The sequence below is a fragment of the Gekko japonicus genome, unplaced genomic scaffold (genome assembly GCF_001447785.1).
Source record: "Gekko japonicus isolate JY-2015 unplaced genomic scaffold, Gekko_japonicus_V1.1 scaffold1917, whole genome shotgun sequence".
Lineage (NCBI taxonomy): Eukaryota > Metazoa > Chordata > Lepidosauria > Squamata > Gekkonidae > Gekko > Gekko japonicus.
The window spans coordinates 610-22,799 of record NW_015169837.1 but is presented as its reverse complement, the minus strand read 5'-3'; the positions used below and the strand labels follow the sequence as shown (position 1 = coordinate 22,799).

The window sequence follows — 22,190 nt, the reverse complement described above, 5'->3', positions numbered from 1 at the left end:
TCACAAGACTTGGATTCCAACCCTCTCACCATCCTGGTTGCCCTCCTCTGTACACGCTCGAGCTTGTCAACAACCTTCCTAAGATGTGGTGCCCAAAACTGGACACAGATATGGGACAGGCACTCATGGAGACACTGGAGAGAGAGACATGGACTTATGGGACAGGGACTCATGGAGACCCACTGCCAGTCCGGGTAGACAATACTGACCTTGATGGACCCAAGGGTCCGATTCAGTACAAGGCAGCTTCATGTGTTCATGTGGTGATGGCTAATCATGAGGGCAGCACAGAATTATGTGGCCTGGAAGGAAATCTTTCAGTGGTTCATATGAGGCACAGGGGCCCGGTCCCATGGGCATCTGCAGAATGGGTGATGGTGGGGTTTGCTTCTCAGCTGTGAAAACCCGAATATCAGGCATCCTGGGGGGAGGGACCCCTCATAATGTGCCTTGAGAACCACCAGAATCTTATCTCCACAGTGTCAGGATCCCTAGTCCCGTCACACCACACAGGGCTTCATAAGAGGATAACTGTTTATTGATGCAGGAATGGCCGGCAGTACTAGGGCCTCTGACTTATACTAAAATCAAACATCCCCCCCATGTAAGCATGAGCCAATGGATACATCTCTCGCGCGCAGGCAAAGCAAAGAAGCCGTTAACTTTCCCAGCCGAGTAAATTGCAGCTGGAGCATCTACAAGGTCAAGCATAAGATAGCAAATAGTTGGTGAGCCAGAGAGAGCTGAGACAGAAAAAAGGAGGGCACCCCTCCCCATTCCAGAGCTACCTGACACACGGCTCTGCCCACACTACCTGTTCGTGAAGATGACCGACAGTCGGTATGGCCATGACGGTGACCAGGATCTTCATCAGCTGGAGACTGACCTCTTTACAGTCTTCTTGGCACGTTTCGAGGAGAGCTTCCACACAGCCGAGTAACTGCTCCAGATAAGAGACCTGCCAAGGAAACAGACAAGAGAGGTATGCTTTCTGGCCTCTCCTCCACTCACTTTGGTCCATTCTAGTCAGCTTGCTGCTGGGGGGAGGGGGGGGCCCCCTGAAAAGCAATTTTAAAAAGATCCTATACAGCTGCTAAAAGGAGAAGGAGCCCTTGTCTTGAAATGATGGCCTGCAGACAGGACCACAACCAGCCACGAAGGTGAGGGAACAGTCCTGGCTTTAAAACAAGACCGCACTGTTAACTGGCAATAGTCCAGGGGAGGGAATCCAGGGCTCCAAATTTCCATCATGGATCATCTTCCCTGTGAATAATTTGCTACGAAACTATTGGGCACCTGTTGTTTTTTAAGGACTGTTGCAGTTTGGGTAGCAAACTGGTTCAAGCGGGATTTCTTTTCTCAAGGGCCTGGGAATGTCTTAAATTGTGAGGAGGGGGCATGGCTCTGTGGTAGAGCATATGCTTTTCACGCAGAGGGTCCCAGGTTCAATCCCCAGCATCTCCAGTTAAAGATGGTGATGTGGAAGACTCCTGCCTAAGACCCTTGAGAGCCGCTGCAGGTCTGAGTAGACAACAGAGAGCCAGTTTGGTGTAGCGGTTAGCAGCGTGGACTCTAATCTGGGAGAACCAGGTTTGATTCTCCATTCCTTCACATGCAGCTGCTGGTGTGACCTTGGGTCAGTCACAAGTCCTTTCAGAGCTGTTCTCTCAAGGGCAGTTCTCAAAAGAGCTCTCTCAGCCCACCTACCTCACAGGGTGTCTGTTGTGGGGAGGGAAAGGGAGGGGAGGGGAAGGGAGGGGAGACTGTAAGCCTCTCCTTCGGGTAGTGAAGAGCGGTGTATAAATCCAATTTCTCTTCAATCTCTTCAATACTGACCTCAATAGCCAATGGTTTAGGCAGGTTCATAATTAAACAGTAAACCAAGCAAGCCTCATTGATAGCATATTATGACTCTATTCCCTTACTGCTAATGGGAAGCAAGCGCTTTTGCTCATGAAGGCTGGCTCCCATCCATTCCAATAAATATACCTGTGCGTACAAAACTATGGCATCTGAAGGAGTGAGCAGTGACTCGCGAAAGCTCGTCCCCTGCCACAAATTTTGCTAGTCTTTTAAGATGCTGCTGGGCTCTTGCTCTTTTCTATGCCAATTAAATGTGGTTTGATGTAGTGGTTTAGGAGCATGGACTCTAATCTGGGAGAACCGGGTTTGATTCCCCACTCCTCCACATGCAGCTGCTGGTGTGACCTAGGGTCAGTCACAAGTTCGCTCAGAGCTGTTCTCTCACGAGCAGTCCTCGAAAGAGCTCTCTCAGCCCCACCTGCCTCACAGGGTGTCTGTTGTGGGGAGAGGAAGGGAAAGGAGATTGTATGCGGCTCTGAGACTCCTTTGGGTAGTGAAGGGTGGGGGATAAATCCAATCTCCTCCTCCTCTTCTTCTTCTAAAAATTGGTCATGTACGTGCTTTCCTATAGGAGACAGTCACCAGTGTACAACTGCTCTCCACGCCAGGCGCATGCAGATCTGGAGGTCAAGGATCCCTCTTGAGCAAGACACACGAAGGCGGTTTGAAGGCTTCTGCCTCCTTCTCACCTCTGCCGTGCACTGGCTGACGTGCGGGTGGGAGAGGGTGTCGGTCAGGTGCCCCAAGTGAGGCTGCAAGACGTCCCTCGGGGAGCCACGTGTCACGGCGGAGAGAACCATCAGGTGGGAAGGCTGGGGCGCTTTCTCGAGGTCCGACACAATCAGCTTCAGGGACACAGCAGGGCTGACGAACATGCCGATCAGTTCTGCTGCTTTCAGACACTGCCAAAGAGAAGACACCACTGGCCAGACTGGAAGAGGCAGGAGTCCGAGACAGTTTGACACGGCAAGGTTTTTTGTGTGTGTGTGATTTGAAAATACTGACTGCTTTTCAGTTTCATGCCTGATAGGCCTTTCCACTCCTATATGTATTAAAAAACCGTATATCTCAACGTCTACACATATGGGGAAAAATGTATTTCTGGACATGTTTGACAAAAAGTGTGCATGCCGATGCCTCTTTCAGAACCAAGTTCAAGCATCTGCAAGGAAATTCTGAACGCACAGGGACAGAACTGGGTGACTCCCAGCACGGACCGCTGTAGCCAGCTTATACCGCCCAGATGAGCTCCCAGGACTTACTGATCTTTCAGAAGCTCATCCCTTCATCTCTTTTTAAACAGCCCCTCTCTTCCCCAAGAGAAGAAGCTGCGACCCTCTCCTAATGTCCCTGATAACAGCCCCAAAGACATCTGGCTGTCCTCAGCCAGGGCCTTTTCGGTCCTGGCCCCAACCTGGTGGAACTCTCTGCCAAATACCACCAGAGCCCTGCGGGACCTTATGGAGTTCCGCAGGGCCTGCAAGACTGAGATGTTTCACCAGGCCTTTGGCTGAAGTCAGTGACGGCTTTTCATCGTGGCTGGCACCCTCTTCCGCTCTCTACATTTGCCTTCCCCCCTACTGCAAAGCAACCGGCAATCTGAAATGGGATTAATTTGTTCACTATTTGTTTAAAATGTGTTGTTTGATTTTAATTGTTTTATCTAGCGTTATTCATATTGTACATCACCCAGAGCCCTGCCATAGCAGGTATTGGAAAATTAATACATTTAATAAGATAATAATGCTGTAAACTCTGAAAGCTGCGTTGGGAGGCGGGAACATGCCTTCTTGCCTGCCGGAGAGGCAGGGGAGCACGGGCCCAGTGAATTCCCGTTCAGGCGTTTGCTGCAGCACAAGCCAGCCTCAGGCAGAGGATGGGTGCATGATTTCTTGCTGTCCGTGGGGAAGATGGGGTATCTGCAAGCCAGCCCGTAAGGAGGTGCTGCTTCTGCTGGAAGGAAGCTTCTGCAGACTTCTTTTATTCCTACGTGACCAAACAACCAAAGATGCAAAGCATTTAGGGGCTAGGCGTGTGTGTATTAACCTATATTAGTGTGGATTCGGTGTGGTGTAAAGTGCCATCAAATCACATCTGACTTACGGCAAACCTGTAGGGCTTTGAGGGCAAGAGATGAATGAAGAGATGGCTTGCCACTGTCTGCCTCTGCGTCATGACCCTGGACTTCCTTGGTGGTCTCCCAGCCACTTACCAACCAGTGCTGACCCTGCTTAGCTTCCAGGATCTGACCAGATCAGGCTAGCTTGAGCCATCCTGAATTCAGGCCCAGCACAAAGAGCTGACCAACACCTCAACCCTAACTTCCTAGGGGAATGCACAGTCTACTCACATCCCCCCCAGTTTGTTATGATGTTATGATCAATGTTTTCCAAGGAAAGCGTGCCCGTATTTGAGGCCCTCCGCCCCCAGTTCCTTGGTTTGGTCCTCCTGGAGCACTTCTAATGCCCTCTAGAGGTACATGGCTGTTTTACAGCCAGGATCTCTATTGCAGTGACACTCAGTCTGGTGTAGTGGTTAAGAGTGGCAGGACTCTAATCTAGAGAACCGGGTTTGATTCCCCACTGCTCCTCCACATGAAGCCAGCTGGGTGACCTTGGGTCAGTCACAGTTCTCTCAGTGCTCTCTCAGCCCCACCTGCCTCACCGGTGTCTGCTGTGGGGAGAGGAAGGGAAGGGAGATGGTCAGCCACTCTGAGACTCCTTTGGGTAGTGAAGGGCGGGGTAAAATACTAACTCTTCTTGTTCACTCAGAGGTTCAGAAGCCACCTGTGGCTCTTTGATGTGACGCCTGTGGCTTCTTTGAGCACTGCTGCCTATGTGTTTCAAGGAAGTGGGCAAGACCCTTGCTTGGCGGGGCCTGTGGCCGGTGCCCGTTCCCCACTTTGAAACAGCCACAGCTGGAGGGGAGGGCCAGCTGGGAGCCTCCCGGAAAGGGCAGGCCTCGTGCCAGGGACAGATGTAAACGTGGCTCTCCATGGGCCACGGAGTGAGTACCACTGCTCTACAGGATAAAAGAAAACACTGCATGAAGAGGGGCTGTGGCTCAGTGGAAGCTTCCCTGCTTTGCAAGCAGAAGGTCCCAGGTTCGATCCCCGGCTTCTCCACCAGGCTGTAGGTGACGTGGAAGACCTCTGCCTGAGACCCCGGAGTGCTGCTGCCAGCCTGACCATACTTATCTCAATGGGCCAATGGTCTGATTCAGTATAAGGCAGATTCATGTGTTCATGCAGAAGGCTCTTGGGGCTCAATCCCCGCCGGCATCTCCAGTTAAGAGGACCAGGCGGTCAGTGATGTGGAAGACCTCTGCTCTGAGACTCTGGAGAGCCGCAGGCAGTCTGAGGAGACCCTACTGACCTTGATGGACTGAGGGTCTCATTCAGTACGTGGCAGCTTCATGTGTCCATGTGCGTGCATTGCACTTCTGTGCTCTCTTGCAATGGGAAGAGAACCAACCTCGGCACAGTGTACCAGAGCTTGCAGGCACACACTGCGCACAGGTTTCTGGGTGGGGCGGGGGGAGTTTACATCTTAGTCCTAGCCAGAGAAGGTCCCAGTGAGCACAAGGTGAATCGTAGGCAGAGGCCTCCTGGGTCACTGGGGATTCCCCCCACTGCGCACACCCTTTCCACAGCGGAGAAGAGCAAGCCCCGGCTCGCAGGGTGGCTGCATCCCTTCCCAGCCAAGGAGCAAAGTGGCTGTCCGCATACAGTTCGGCATTAGATTTTTCAAAAGAGCAAAAGGCTCCAGGTTTTTTGGTCAAAATTACTACCCTCTTTCCCCAAACAGAAGCTGAGGCTTCTAAAAACAGTTTTTCCCTAGAAGGCTATGTTTCATTACTATAAATAATTTGTATCTGCTTACAAGATCCCCCCCCCCTCTGTTTTTCTTGATGGTGCATACGGGAAACTAATCAGGTACACAGGTATGCCTACCTTGCTTATCAAAGTTTTCTTAGCCTACCAAAATAGGTAATGAGGCATTTGTTTTCTTGTTGCCATCCACAGCAACATCTCTTTCTAACTACTTACCGCCTTATTCGGGATAAGAGAAACAAATTTGCAACCCCACCCAAACAATAAAGGGCCACAACTGTAAACAGCAAAGCACGCTAATGACTCCCCCACACACACACAGACACACAAAGAAAGCAAAAGGAAGGAAACATAAACAGGCCATGTCTGAATACCAATTAAGGCCATGGCCAGGAATAAGCATGCCTTAATTTGGTGGGAGGCTTGTATGGAGAGAGGGAGAGAAACAGATAACATGTGAAATTAACTAGAAAGGGCATGAACTGCACATAGTTTTAAAATGGAATTCATCCCCCTGAGGCATTTCACGATTTAATCTGTTGCTTATGATTTTTAAGAGGCTGCTTAACAACGCACGGCTTGGCGAGTGCCAGAGAGGTGAAGGGCAATTTCGACAGCTCTCGTCGCTGATCCGAGAACTATTCAGCTTAACGTGGCCCGTGCGAGGGATATAACTGACCTGGTCCACCGAGGGACAACTGATGAGCAAGATGGACCTTCTGGACCAGTTCCCACCCACAAAGAAGGTGCGGCCTGCAGGAAACGGGACAGCCAGAGTGCTGGGTTCATCTGACTTGCAGAGTCGGACCAAAGACCTGTCCGTTCCGGCATTCTGATACTCGCTCTACCAGGCAAGTTGCCGCCCACATACCACAAGGACCATCAGGGCCACACGGTTAACAGCCACTGATAAATCTGTGAATCTGCCCAGCCCCCTTTTAAAGCTTTAATGCTGTCATCAGATTGTAAACAGTGAAATATTCCTCTGAAGAAATCCTTTCCATGGCTAATCCTAAACCTGCTGCTGTTCTCATAGATTTGGTATTACAGGGGGAGGGAAGGTGGCATGGTGTAGCCCGATCTCGTCAGATCTCAGAAGCTAAGCAGGGTCGGCACTTGGAAGGGAGACCACCAAGGAAGGCTCTGCAGAGGAAGGCCATGGCAAACCACTTCGGCTTCTCATTTCCCTTGAAAGACCCTTGCTGGGGTCATGCAAAGTTGGCTGCAACTTTACAGCCCTTTACACCAGAGGTTCCCAAACTTATTTGGCCTACCGCCCCCCTTTCAGAAAAAAAATTACTCAGCGCCCCCCTGGAAATCTACCTTCAAAAAGTGGACAAAAAGATGCAGTGACAAATTTGCACCCAAGGCTCCTACCACCCACCTGGATCGTTCCAGCACCCCTCAGGGGGCAGTCGTGCCCACTTTGGGAACCAGTGCAGTTTACACAGACACAGTATTCTGGGGAAAGGAGAGGGGCCACATCTCTATCTACTTTCTGCACTTCATGCGTCTCCAACTACTTTCTCCATCTCATTTTATTAACAGTTATCTAGTGCCCCCCCCAACATAGTGTTTTTTTAATAAATTAAGAAGACCTCAATGCTTTTGAGCTTCCAACCCCTTCAATTACTCTGGCTGACTTCCCTGCCCCTTTCATTCTATTTCTGCACCTCACATACAACAAAATGGACAAAACGAAATACTACTTTACCCGGACAGGGATTAAAATGTGGAATTTGCTGCCAGAGGACGTAGTGAGGGCCACAGGTAAAAGATAACGGTTCCCCTGCTCAAAAGCCAGTCGAGTCTGACTCTAGGGTTGCAGTGCTCATCTTGGTTTCAAAGCCGAAGAGCCAGCGCTGTCCGAAGACGTTTCCGTGGTCATGTGGCCAGCATGACTAAACACCAAGGCGCACAGAACGCTGTTACCTTCCCACCAAAGTGGTACCTATTTATCTACTTGCAATTTCTTGCTTTCAAACTGCTAGGTTGGTAGGAGCTGGAACTAGAGACGAGAGCTCACTCCGTCATGCAGCAACTCGGGTCTCGAACTGCTGAACTACTGACCTTCCACAGCCTGCAGTTCAGCGTCTTAACCACTTGAGCCACCGCAGCTCCTCGAGGGCCACAGGAATAACCTTTAAAAAGGGATTAGATAGACTCATGGAGTCTATAAATGGCTCCTAGCCATGGTGTCTGAGGGGAACCTCCACATTCAGAGGCACTAATTCTCTGAATCCCAGAACCAGGAGGCAACATCAGGGGAAGGCCTCGGCCTCTCTGCCCTGTTGTTAGCCGTCCAGAGGAACTGGTTGGCCATTGTGGGAGACAGGATGCTGGACTAGATGGACCACTGGTCCGATCCAGCAGGGCTCTTCTGATGTTCTTATCAGGAGAAGGCCTCGACCTTTATGCCGTTGTTGGCCGTCCAGAGGAACTGGCTGGCCTCTGTGTGAGACGGGATGCTAGACTAGAGGGACCTTCACTGGTCTGATCCAGCAGGGTTCTTCAGGGGAAGGCCTCGGCCTCTGTGCCCTGCTGTTGACCGTCCAGCAGAACTGGTTGGCCAGAGTGTGAGACGGGATGCTGGACTAGAAGGACCACTCGTTTGATCCAACAGGGGCTCTTCCAAGGTTCTTAGTACTGAGAGCAGACCTTTGGGTGAACACTCGAAAGCGGGCATACTCACTTCCCTGCCCACGAGGATTTCCTCGTCCAAGCACACGCGGTACAAAGTCCTGAGGAGGAGCTCCATGTGCTGAGTGACGTGGTCCTCCGCGTGCAGCAACAGGATGTAGAGAAGCCGAGAGGCTTTTATTCTGGTGCCCACGACCCAGTCGGTCAGATCGTGGCAGAGCCCGGGGAGGATTCTGTAGAGGTGCCTCATCACCAGCTCCCGGCAGCCCAGTCCTGGTCGAGCCACTAGGATGGGAAATTTTTTAAAAAGAGGAAGTCACAGGAAATGGCGGAAGTAAATTGCATACAAAACAATTGGAAAGAGCAAGAGTCCAGTAGCATCTTAAAGACTAAACAAATTTGTGGCAGGGTGTGAGCTTTTGTGAGTCACTGCTCACTTATTTATGTATTTGAGTGCAACAGTATATAGAGGAGCAGCCTCAGGGCAGCTTACACCAAAAAAAATTAAACAGAGAAAAACAAAACAAATATAAATATTAATATAAAACACATTATAAAGTGCTAGTATCTTCAGATACTTCAGGTACTTCAAATACTTCAGCTTCTTCAGGTGTCTGAAGAATGATCAGTGACTCATGAAAGCTCATCTCCTGCCTTAAATTTTGTTAATCTCTAACGTGCTACTGGTATCTGAAGAAGTGAGCAGTGACCCACAAAAGTTCATACTCTGCTACAAATTTTGTTAGAAGTCTTTAAGATGCTACTGGACTTTTGCTCTTTTCTGCTGCTACAGACAGACTAACACGGCTACCCATCTTGATCTGTCTCCATGGAAAACATTTGGAAACATTTACTCTCTTGACTGATGACAAACTTATGTTAGCACAGTTGAAGGAGTTGCCATCTGCAGGTTTAATGGGAAGATACCAAGATCAACCATTCTGTGATAGACTAGGTACTGGTGGTTCAGACTGAATAGATGCTATTAACCATAGTTTTAGATTGTCCTGTATTTTTCAAATTTAAGATGAGAGCCAGTTCTCCTATCACTTGGAGCTGGTTCCAGTTCCCCAGATGAGAACATTTATTGGTTATTAAGAGATGTAGAAAACTGAGTTACTGTACAGGCAGCCGAATATTTGGCAGTGGTTAAGAACATAAGAGAAGCCATGTTGGATCAGGTCAATGGCCCATCCAGTCCAACACTCTGTGTCACACAGTGACCAAAACCCAGGTGCCATCAGGAGGTCCACCAGCAGGGCCAGAACTCCAGAAGCCCTCCCACTGTTGCCCTCCAAGCACCAAGAATACAGAGCATCATTGCCCCAGACAGAGTGCTCCATCTAGACCTTGTGGCTAATACCCACTGATGGACCTCTGCTCTGTATGTTTATCCAACCCCCTGTTGAAGCTGTCTACGCTTGTATCTGCCACCAGTTCCTGTGGCACTGAATTCCAGTGTTAATGATTCTTTGGGTGAAGGAGTACTTCCTTTTATCTGTTCTAAGCCTAGCCAACTACCTGACTGGTTTGTTTTACCTGACCATACACTCCTCTTCATGACAATAGCCAAAGGAACAGTAATCAGGCTGGACTGGATATATGACAAATAATAATGCCTACTGCATTCCCATTTGGCTAACGTTTTATATTACTTGGGCTTTTTTGTGAGGCAGCTGAAGTCTCCTGTGTGGGAGAAAATGCGGGATAGCAGCTTTCAAATAAATAAAATCACAGGGCTGAATGCCACACCCATAAACATTTCACCTGTGAGGGTGCCTGAGGAGACCAAAACAATTTCACGCTGAGGGTGGGCCTGATGCACACAGGATCTGTTGGATGTCCTATCCACAAAGCCCACATGTTCGTAAGGACCAAGCTGTGTGTGAAACCAAAGTACGGATGAAGAAGAAGGGATTGGATTTATACCCCGCCCTTCACTACCCAAAGGTGTCTCAGAGCGGCTTACAAACTCCTTTCCCTTCCCCTCCCCACAACAGACACCCTGTGAGGGAGGTGGGACTGAGAGAGCTCTGACAGAAACTGCTCTTTTTTTCAAGGACAGCTCTTGTCAGAACTATGACTTGCCCAAGGTCATTCAGCCAGGTGCAAGAGGAGGAGTGGGGAATCAAACCCAGTTCTCCCAGATTAGAGTTCACGCACTTAACCACTACACCAAACTGAGCAGACAACTGCCAGGAGTACAACACCCGTTTTGGGAGCTGCTGTGATTGTGGGAACTATAGCGATTCCACGTGAGGGAGTGAAATGTGTACCTGTGGAGTTCATGTGCTGTGCTCTCCACATGAATGTGGGAAAGCACAACGCTTAGGCAGCACCTAAAAGGGATGTTGCGATCCTTGATCAGTGTTCTGGCTATTTTTTCACATTGCAGACTCCAAAACATAATTAATACCCCTTCCCCCCCACACAAAATCACTCTAGGTGATGCACTTGGGATATGATCTTATCCTCCTAGGCATTCTCTGATTATTTTTTACCATTCCCCAGTATTAGTTTCAGCAAACTAATTGTACCATTGGCACTCCTTTAGACATGCGGTTCTTAAGACTAGAAAAGAGGAAGATACATGGCAATATAACCACCACCAAGTATCTGCCCACCTGCACAATAACTCGGTTTTCTACATCTCTTAATAACCACAAAATTTTCTCATCTGGGGAACTGGAAACAGCTCCAAGTGATGGGAGAATCAGCTTTGATCTTAAATCTGAAAATGCAGTTCTCGGACTACCGCTGAAGAAGAGCGTACCAAGTCACACCTACTCAAGTCACAGAACGCAGGATTTCCAAAATTTAGACTCCTTGGCTGGATGCTCTGGATGGGCAGACATGCCTCTTAAAAAGTAGAAAAGAGCAAGAGCCCAGTAGCACCTTAAAGACTAACAGAATATGGGGCAAGGTATGAGCTTTCATGAGTCACTACTCATTTCTTCAGATACCTTAAAAACTGTTTGGCACAGATCGTGGGCAGACGTGCAGCGGAAACAAGGCAGTATTTACCATCTAACTGGCAAAGACAGCAATCTCTCCTGCAGCACCCAGCAGGACCATAGGAAACAGCCAATGGTGCTACTGTGCTCCAGATAAACACTATGCAATCCCTAGCAAGCACTCAAAACCAAGATCTCTCTTGTCAAAATGTTCCTGATTGGAGAAGCTGATGAACTCCAAAAAAAATATATATATCTCTGCAGCAACTCCCAGCTTTGCATAGAGACTCCCTGCCTGTGTGGCTAATCAAGTACTTAAAAAAAAAAGATGTAAAGATAAACAGGATACAGAAGACAGAAGCGGCTTTTGGAGCACCCTACTTCAAGGCAAGGATCTTCAAAGGCGCTCTGACTGCAGCTTCTTCTTTTGTCATGGAAGACAGCCCTCCCATTATGGAAATTGACAGCTCTCGCATTATGGAAATTGACAGCCAAAGAACCACACAAAGAATAAGAAGGTCAAAGACAGAAAGAATTCTGCCTGAGAAGACACAGATAGAGAGTGGCACCGTATTTGGCCAGAGGCATAGCTTTAAAAAAAGAAGATGACTTTTGACCATTTCTTTTCAACAGCCCCTTCATTCCTGACACTCAAATGCAGCTATTTCATCCGCTGTCAAAGCCTTCTCCCCTCCCCCTTCCTCTAACCTGTTTGTGCCCAGACCCTGAGGCGATGGTTTGGGGTTGTGGATTTTTTTAAACTCTCAGAAGAAAGTTGCCCGCTAGTTCCTTCTTTTGATTTGCCTCCTTAGCCTGCAATATCCCTCAAGGGTGATCAAAGCAGGAGGAGGTGTCAAGTTCGTGAGCTTGCAGATGGAAAAGCGAGGTTAAACAGAATGCTTTGAAATCCACATTGAAAATGGGAGAAATTGGATGGAATAGGATCTTCATTCGGCAATCACAACACTCCAGTCCCTGTAAACTAATGGCACTTAAAGGAGAGGGGGGGGGGGCAAGTACTAACATGTAGAAAAGTTGAACATTAAACTTTTGGAGCAGAAAAGGGCAAGAGTCCAATAGCACCTTAAAGACTTAGCAAAATTTGTGGCAGGCAGGGGGTGAGCTTTCGTGAGTCACAGCTCACTTCTTCAGATATCTGAAGAAGCGAGCCGTGACTCACGAAAGCTCGTGCCCTACCACAAATTTTGTTAGTCTTTAGGGTGCTGCTGCCCAGCTGAGTGACCCTAAACCAGTTTTGTGCTGCCTCACGCGGCTCCCAGAGTGCTTGGCACCAATTCTCCCTCACAGCTGTGGAGTCCTGTGAGCAAAAACTCTACTTTCTGAGCTACTGGCATTAAAGTTATGAGGTGATTTTGCTACTGCATAAATTAGTTTGCTCTGGAGCCATCCTTCCTGAGCTAAAACAAAAATGTGTGAGCCAAAGGCTCAAAAACGGTGAGCTGGCTCACACTGACTCGGCTTAGAGGGAACACTGCTTGGCAGTCTCTCCCCTCCTTTACAACCATTCATTCTTTCACAGGCTGCAGAGTCTGCAGCTGTTTGGGCGCCTCGCCCACGGAATCAGAACTATTCTAGAATAAGTGACCCGAAAGACGGATTCACAGGTCCATCCGCTTAAAAAAAAGGGGGGGGGGACTGGTTCAACCAGCCCTTTAGGATGGACACACAAACTACATAAACCAACCCTTAACAAGAGCAGTTCTCTACCTGGCCACAGTCACAGCCAAGACAGCTAACTTATATTGAATGGCCCTGTCTTTCCCCGCGGACTTTCCATTCGACCTGGAAAGAAGACTTTTCCCCTCCTAATATTTCTATAAACAGGACAACGCAGAAGATAGGAGCGCCAGAGGCAGATCAGAAAGCTGTTAGCTGCATCCAAACTTGCTCTAATGGCACATGGCACGGAGGGCCAACCGGCAGCCGGAGGGCGCTCCTGGACAGAGCATGGAAGCCAGGATATAATGCAGGCTCGGGGGGCCTAGACTCCTGCCTGCCTCTCCAGTGCTGAGTTTACCACCTGCTTTGCAATTCTGTAAGTTTAGAATTCTGCCGATGCAGAAGGGGTTGCATATGTACTTCAGACCTCACATAAGAAGAGGCGCCCCAGGGATCAGTGATGGAGCCTCTGTTTGGCAGGCTGAAGGTTCTGGGTTGGCCCCCTGCCATCTCCGATTAAAAAACCAGCCAGTAGGTGATGTGAAAAACTTAAAAAGAGTTGCTGCCAGTTAGGACAGACCATCCTGACCTTGATAGACCAGTGATCTAATCGCATCTCTATCCCACCCCTCCTACACAAGAACCCAGGGTGATCTTTCCTCCAGAAACAATGCAGACCCCGCTTGTCTTATGGCTAGGTGACTTTGGGCCAATCACACACTCTCAGTGTGGGTTGTGAGGATAAAACTGAGAAAGGGAGTGTGAGGGAAGCCGCTCAGGGTCGCCACTGGGGAGAAACACAGTGTACAAATGAAGCAAACCAAGAAATTAGACCTTCCCAATTCAGGAGCCAAAGCCAATGCTCTACCCAAGTGCCCAGGGACTTTCTCTGGCAAGCATTTTGTCGCTGCACGCCAAGTGTTCAGAGGGAACACGCTGGAAACTTAGGCAAGACCCAACAGAGACCGCCGCTGCCAAAGAAAAGGACTGGCAAGTTTCTGGCACTAACAGGCCTCCAAAAAGTGGCCTGAAAATGTCCTGCCTTCACTTTTTAGGGATGATTTCCTTCTTTGGGTTTCATTTTGCTGTGATTTTTTCCCCTCAAACGTACAATGACTCCACATGCCCCAGAGCTGTATAAAGATGACCTTGCTCTCTGAGTACTTTCATCCTCATGATACCCACCTCCTTGAGGATAATAAGGTGGCGCGCTATAGAAGTCCAGTTTATCTTTAATGTCATCTTCGTTTTCTTTTTCCCACTGCAAGCCTACTTTCTTCCAGTAACTCAGAGCCAGTTCCCTGAAGCGTAAAGACAAAATCATCACAAAACAGGACTTGTTGTCAGCCATCGTTGGAAAGGTCCCTGCGAGGTGTCACACGAAACTCGAGCTCTCTTCTGAACTTGCCTGAAAAATCTTTATAAGGAATTACTTACTCCAGGGCATTTCCCAAGATCATCGAGACTTCAGTAGTCTAAAAATAGTCCAAGTTCTCTGACAGTAAGTCAGATGCATTCGTGAACAGCTATAAAAGCTGTTCCAGCTGAACAAAGATTTTTACTTTATGCTTAGATTTGAGCCCAGTATCTCTATCTGTCTATCAAGTACCGCTCATACAGCTATCGCCTCAAGCAGAAGTTAGAACCAAAAGTTATTTTAAAAGACCTTACTCGGTATTCTTTCTCTTATATTTGATTACTGCACCTATGAATTTTGCCACTGAGAGGGTGACACAATCATCTGTATCCAATAGTAGCCGTAACACCTGGGCTCGCCCATTGAGCAATAATCCATAATCACATATTTGATGGTTTCGATTGTATCATATAAGCATCTGAAAGGAGGACGAGGAGGAGGAGATTGGATTTATACCCCGCCCTTCACTACCTGAAGGAGTCTCAAAGCGGCTTACAATCTCCTTTCCCTTCCTCTCCCCACAATAGACACCCTGTGAGCAATGCTCCCTCTAAGCTGCGGAGTCTTGTGAACAAAAATTCTACTTTGTGAGTTACTGGCATTAAAGCTGTGAGCGAGCGATTTGGTTACTGCATAAATTAGTTTGCTCTGGAGCCATCCTTCCTGAGCTAAGGCAAAAATCTGTGAGCCAGAGGCTAAAAAACTGTGAGCTAGCTCACACTAACTCAGCTTAGAGAGTACACTGCCTGTGGGGTAGGTGGGGCTGAGAGATCTCTTTCGAGGACTGCTCTTGAGGGAACAGTTCTGAGAGAAGAGAACTGTGGCTTGCCCAAGCTCACCCAGCAGTTGCATGTGGAGGAGTGAGAGAATCAAACCCGGATCTCCCAGATTCTTTTGTCCGCACTCCTAAATACTCCACCAAACCAGCTCTCTACACCAAACCAGCTCTTAAGAGTATGATACTTTATTATATCTGCCCTCCAAAACTGCTGAGGGAAGGACGTTCATTTTTGCCAAACTAAAAGCGCTTCTTAAGTTTTGGGACTCTCAATTGATAACATTATTTCAGCAGTTGCATTGGGAGGGCAATTCCCAAATGGAGTGTCGAACATACACTGTCCAGTAGCTCTTCAGAGATCAAACCAGAGTTTCAGGGTGTACGCTACCCACTGAAACTTTACTTTATGCTCTCATATTCCCAGTTCACTGATTCTCAAATGGCTGGTCCACATGTGCATGCTTACCGGCCGCAGCGTGACGGTCATCTGCACATATGAATGAGCCGTTTACGAGAGAAACGCCTGCAGTGAGAGCGTTCACGCCGCCAGCTGTCAGCTCGCACACACTGCATGTCTCCAGCAGAGAAACGTTATGCATCTGGCTGAGAGTCTTCAATTGATGAGAGGCTTACTCGCATGCGCGAATGACGGAGTGGGGATACCTTAGGGACGCTTAACAGCTGCTAGGAGAGAGGCAAGTGCACACTACCCGGATCTGTGTGGGCACTGCTGATGAGCAGATGCAAACACAGGAGGCTTCTGACTGGCAAAGGAATGTTGTGCCCACTGTGTGCCCCGACCCCTGGGGTTAACAATGAATGGTGGGAATTTAACAAGAACCCTCCCCACCATCAATTTTCTAAGTCTTGGGGATTTCCTTCCACAGATATCTCAAAGTCTGGAGTGGAGTCACATGATCTTAATCCACCTGGCCCCATAGCCCGCATAAGCAGGAGCCCAGGCCAAACAAGTCTAGCTTTGCTCTAGCGTACAAGCAGACAGAACAAACGGACTCTCATCTTAGAGCACCTGCGTTTTCTTATTTGGATGACCTTTCGTTTCAAAAAGCTTATCCCTGCCTAGAGATGTAAAATTTCCAGAAATTTTAAAGCTCGGAAAAAAACGGAAATTTTCGGAAAAATTGGAAAAATGCTACATTAGCATTTCTTTTGTCTTTTCCAGATTGAAAGTCATTTGTTACTTTAGGAAAATAAAATATGACTATGGACATTTTTACTTGGCATGAAATTATCACAACTAGCATATTAGAAATATAGTGTGTCCAAACAATTATTTCAAACAGAATACCCACCCACATGCAAAAACAAAACTGAAACTTTTTTATTTTCTTCTGACAATCACACCTCCTAAAGGAAGAAATGCATCTTGTTCTTGCATTGGAGGGTTCAGTTTGTAACCTAGGACTTGCTTGTCCTCAGTGCACAGAAATTAGATCAATCTGATACCATATATATATATATTTTAGAAATGATTTGGAAAATATTTGAACACCTTGTCTTAAAATATTTTATTCATCATGTTAAAATAAAACGTTCCATAATCTTTTTTTTTTCTTTTTTCAATTTTTCCAATTTTTTGGAAAAAAACAAAAAGGCTTCAGAAAATTTTTCCGGGTTTTTTTCGGGCCTTCACATCTCTATCCCTGCCCACCCACCCAACTGTGCAGGGACGATTCTAAAGCAACCAAGCGGTGGGAGTGTCAGGACGGTTCTCCTGTAACCTGGGCGGCCCCGCCCTTACCGGTTCTCATGCATTTCATCCGCAAGGCCGCTGAGCAGCAGAGGGACCAGCTTGTGAAAGAAAGAGTACCGGTCTCGTAGATGCAGCAGCCACTCCCCCATGACGACGATCACGGCTTCTCTAACCTAGAAGCAGCCAAAGAAGAAAGGAAGAAGCCGGCATGGGAGGCTGCATGGGTCCCCCACCCAAGTACAAACCAGGGCCGACCCTGCTCAGCTTCTGAGATCTGACGAGGTGGGGCCATCCTGGTCAGGGTGGATGAACCTTATAAATTCACAATGTCTAACCAAGAACTTCTAACCAAGCATACGACAGCATCTGCTGCCACTAAGCGGAAAGGAACTTCGTCAGCGACTTCACTATTGCACTGAAAAAAGATTGAAAACTCCCTGCTTCCCCACCCCACCCCCCCAAAAAAAAACTTTCAGGGGAGCTTCCAGACTTTTATTCTATATTATAAGGCTTTGGCTGCTGTCCATGACCATATCAAGCCAGCAGAGCCGCGCTAACACTTGACTGATGCCATGGGCTTCCTAAACGCCTGACTTGGAGGGGGCTGAATCGCACAAAGGAACAATTTCTGCTGAAGTCAAGAGGGGCTTTTTCCCCTCCTCCGACAAGGTCTGGGATCTAAAGAGGCCTACACGTGCACCCAGAAAGCCCTAAAATGCTCAGATGTACATCAGGGGGCTTTCACCTGCACCCATTCTCTGACACTGCTCTGGAACGTCACGTGGTCTTCAGGAATGGCTTTTCAGGGACAGGGAGGGGCGGGAAAGGCCTGGAATTCACGCTCAAGAGCAGCTCTTTGGATCCTGTCAATACCTGCTAAGGTGCTTAAGATGAAGAAGAAGAAGAGGAGATTTGATTTATACCTGCCTTTCACTACCCGAAGGAGTCTCAGAGCACCTTACAATCTCCTTCCCCTTCCCTTCTCCATAACAGACACCCTGTGAGGTAGGTGGGGTTGAGAGAGCTCTTTTGAGTTTGGCATGAGGGCGAAGGTGCCACCCTCCAATCACCCATTTGCCCTCTTGTAGTGCATTACTGCTGAATAACTGCCTGGATAGAACAATGTACTTTTGTGCAAAGGGAAATCCCCACTACCCCATCAGTCGGAATTGTCACAGTACCAACAATTCTTGCCGAATTGTGAGCCATTTGCATTGTGAGCTGCTTTGGGAGCCAAGCTGACTAAAAAGCGGGATATACATCTAAAAAAAACCCTCTTCTTTAAAAAGCCGTCGGAATCCATCACTAACGGCGATCAAAATTAATCACTAGCAGTTCAATGACAGCGGCTGCATGTGAAGACCGGACTGTTCAGATATAACTCAAATGTGAAGTTTACCTGCGGGATGCTGTCAAAACATCGCTGGGCGAGATGAGAAAGCACATCGTCCAGAGACTTTGCATTGCCAAACTGAATCACGGCTCCCGTGGCCTGAATCACAGCAACGCGGACCCGGAAGTGCTGGTGGGAAACGGACTGCATTAACGGGCTGATCAAGCTTTCTGACTGCATGTGGAAATGTTCTGGTTGAGAGAGACAGAGAGAGAAGAATTCAGTTACACTTTAGAGCCACCTGTGGACTTTGCTGGACATACGGTTCGTTGCAAACACCTGTACGAAATACAGTAGAAGAGAGCAAGAGTCCAGTAGCACCATAAAGACTAAACAAAATATGTGGCAGGAGATGAGCTCTTGTGAGTCACTGCTCACTTCTTCAGATACTTCGTAGGTGAAGAAGTGAGCAGTGACCCAGTTATGAACAGAGACCATAATTCCCACATTTGGAATAGTCTACAGATATGGGCAACATGCTCCTCACTTGCTACCTATATGTAATGGTTGATGACTGTTTCAATGCACCTGAAGAAGTGTCCATCCACACAAAAGCTTATACCCAGAAATAAACTCTGTTGGTCTTAAAGGTGCCGCTGGACTCAAACTTTGTTCTACGGCTTCAGACCAACACGGCTGCCCACCTGAATCCAAGCAAAACTCAATTATTCAAGACGGCTTTTCTACGCAGGCAATACGGTTGCACTGTACAAGACTTCACAAAGTTACTTGGACAAATTATTAGAGTAGACCTGACACCTCCTGTCCACACATGCTTAAGGCTAGCAGTTCAATGTTTCATTAGCAGTGCTACTTAAGAATACCTGTTCCAATGCAATAGAACAAAGTCGGAGTCCAGGGGCAACTTTAAGACCAACAAAGTGTATTCACAGAAAAGCTCCCGCCCAGAATTAAACTCTGTTGGTCTTAAAGGTGCCCCTGGACTCGAGCTTTGTTCTGCATGTTTTGTGTTTATTGACTGCTGACCTTTATTCAAACTAGTTATAGGTAAAACTGGTATCAACCTACTTTAAAGCTACGACAAAGACACTATGGAGAGGAGGGGAAGCAGATCTATGTGAAAAAAGGCCGGAACACAAGGAAACAACAGAACAATATTGACAACCAACTCCTGAGCCAAAATATAGCTAAACAAATGAACCCAGTCACAGCTGTAGTTTTTAGACAGAGGGAAACTGAAAATAGAGCCTCTTAAGAAAAATATATATACATGATTGTCTGCAATCAGCGAACACAAAACTAAGTGCTTTTGCACCAAGGGACCATATCAATTTCATAGAAAAGGGCCAAACCATGACATTTGTTGGGCAACCCTGGGCCAACCACACCTCTCCCCGCTAAGCCTACATCACAGGGTTGTTGCAAACAGTGCCATGGGGCAGAAAACATTCCAAAAAATAATAATCCCATGCTATATTCTCTTGTGGAAACATTTCACCCTTGTGTAGCTAAATATAGTGAGGACTGTTGTGCTGTAAATCAAAGGCCTAAATGTAGGATATTAACCGCTGCCGGGAGCAGCTGATTTATACCACTGAAGTGTGCCACCGCCCCTACCTGGCATGAGTTTAGCACATACTGGAACGGAAACTAATTGCCATCAGGTATTTTAAACTGGTCTTTTAAATGCAAAAGATTAGAACTAACTTTAATGGTGTTTTTATGGAACTGTTTCATTGCATATTATGGCGGAAGCCACTCTGAGCCCGCTTGCAGGGTACGGCAGGATAAAAGTCCCCCCCAAAAAATAAAAATAAAATAAAGTATGAAGCCTGGAGATGGTATATTTGCCTCCTTTTAATAACATTATTTATTTAAATTTGAATCGGAACATTTTCTGTTTCAAATGTTCCCAGAAATACCACATCACTGGTTGTCAAGATAAACTAGAGGTGTTAACACTGAGTAGGTGGCTTTGAGCCAGTCCTTCTCTCTCTCTGCCTAGCCTACCTAATGCCAGTTTGGTGTAGTGGTTAGGAGGATGGACTCTAATCTAGGAGAACCGGGTTGGATTCCCCACGCCTCCACATGCAGCTGCTGGTGTGACCTTGGGTCAGTCACAAGTTCTCTCGAATCTGTTCTTGAGACAGCTCTCTCAGCCCCACCTACCTCACAGGATGTCTGTTGTGGGGAGGGGAAGGGAAAGGGATTGTAAATTGCTCTGAGACTCGTATGGGTAGTGAAGGGCAGGGTATAACTCCAATCTCTTCTTCTACCTCACAGGGTGATTGCAAGGAACTGTGAAACTTACTGGGTGCTCCTGAACCAACCCGTCCTCCTAGGCTAGGCTACCCTAGACCCCCCCTGTGGCATGGAGTTCCCTCAGCAAACACTTCCAGCTAGGAATGTCAGCCTCCAGGTGGGACCTCAGGATACCCCAGAATTATGGCTCATTTCCAGACTACAGAGGTGAGTTCCCCTGGAGAAAATGGGTGCTTTGGAGGGGAGACTCTGTGGCACTGTACCCCACTGAGGTCCCTGCCCTCCCCAGGCTCCATCCCCAAATCTCCCAGAGCTTCCCAACCTGGATCTGGCAACCCTATCCCCCCCCCCTAAAGGGCGGGGGGGGGGGGACCTGGCAACTCTAGCCACTAGCCTAGCCTACCTCACGGGGTGGTTGCAAGGAGCTGTGAAACATACAGGGTGCCCTCTTGCCAGCTCTTTCTTCTCCTAGGGATGCCAGCCTCCAGGTGGGACCTGGGGATCCCCTGGAATTACAGCTGATCTCCAGAGGACAGAGATCAGTCCCCCTAGAGGAAATGGATGCTTTGGATGGTGGACTGTGGCACTGCGCCCCGCTGAGGTCCCTGCCCTCCCTACGATCTACCCCCAAATCTCCTGGATCTGGCAACACTAGGATCCAACATGGCAACCTAGATATTAGCGGAGCCAACCTCACAGGGTAGTTGCCCTTGAGCCAGCCAGCCCTCCTTCCTCTCTCCGCCTGGCCTACCTAGCGGGGCTGTTGTTGTTGTACCCAGGCGCCCCCTCCCTCCCTCCCGCTCCGGCTCCCCTCCCGCACCTGGCAGGGCCTTGGCGGCTTGGGCGGCCACGGCGCAGGCCTCGCGCTTGGCCTCGGGGAAGGGGTCGAGGAGGGCGGCGCGGAGGACGCGCACGGCCTCGGGCAGGTAGGGGGCCAGGGCGGCGGCGGGGCAGAGGCGCAGGAGGAGGCCGAGGAGGCGGAGGAGGCCGAGGCGGAGCTCCTCGCAGGCCTCGCGGGAGTCGCCGGCGGCGCCGGGCCCGGCCTCGCAGAGGCGGCGGGCCAGGGCCGGCATGAGGACGGGCAGGGCCTGAGCGGGCTGGGTGCCGCGGCCCAGGCAGTGGCGGAGCAGCTCGAAGGCCAGCTCGTGGTAGCGCTCCGTTGGATCGGCCAGTGTGATGGGCGGGCTGCTGGGAGCAGGGGGCGTGGCTTGTTGCATGTCCCCGCTTCCTGGGCTCCTTACTTCTGGAGCTTTGGCCGCCGCCGTCTCGGCCGCCTTCGGGTCCGCCGCTGCTTCCTGCGGCTCCGCCATGCTCGTTGCTAAGGCCGGGAAGCCGCCAGGCCGCGTTGCTAAGGACTCGGCGCCACGTGGCCCGGCCGCCGCCGCGTCCCGGATTTTCCCGTCGCGTTCTTCCTTTACGACGGCCGGGCGACGCGCTTTACGGCGAGGCCGGCAAGCGAGGGGAAAGTGGTGGCCTCTCGTTGCCATAGAGATGGAGCTGAGAGCAGCTTGTGCGTAAACAGGAGGCGAGGGGCCGCTTTGGGTTGCCAACCTCCAGGTGGTGGCTGGTACTTCTGTTTTTGCAAGTGATTTTCAGGTGACACCAATCCGTTCCCCTGGAGGAAATGGCTGCTTTGGAAGGAGGACTCTATGGCATTATACCCTCCGCTCCCCAAACCCTGCCTTCCTCAGGTTCC

At 49.0% G+C, this 22,190-nt stretch overlaps 1 protein-coding gene across 1 annotated transcript in view; it reads right to left on the bottom strand.

Moving 5' to 3' along the window:
• The window catches only part of DNAAF5 (dynein, axonemal, assembly factor 5), a 47,161-nt gene extending 25,180 nt beyond the window's left edge, over nt 1–21,981 (bottom strand). The window contains exons 1-8 of the mRNA XM_015417301.1: nt 21,794–21,981; nt 21,315–21,679; nt 18,278–18,462; nt 16,927–17,051; nt 14,155–14,270; nt 8,388–8,620; nt 2,553–2,765; nt 815–958 (exon numbers count right to left, since the gene is read on the bottom strand). Of these exons, the coding sequence (XP_015272787.1) occupies nt 815–958; nt 2,553–2,765; nt 8,388–8,620; nt 14,155–14,270; nt 16,927–17,051; nt 18,278–18,462; nt 21,315–21,679; nt 21,794–21,981 (1,569 nt within the window). The remainder of the gene's footprint in view (nt 1–814; nt 959–2,552; nt 2,766–8,387; nt 8,621–14,154; nt 14,271–16,926; nt 17,052–18,277; nt 18,463–21,314; nt 21,680–21,793) is intronic.
• Nucleotides 21,982–22,190: the final 209 nt, after the last annotated feature.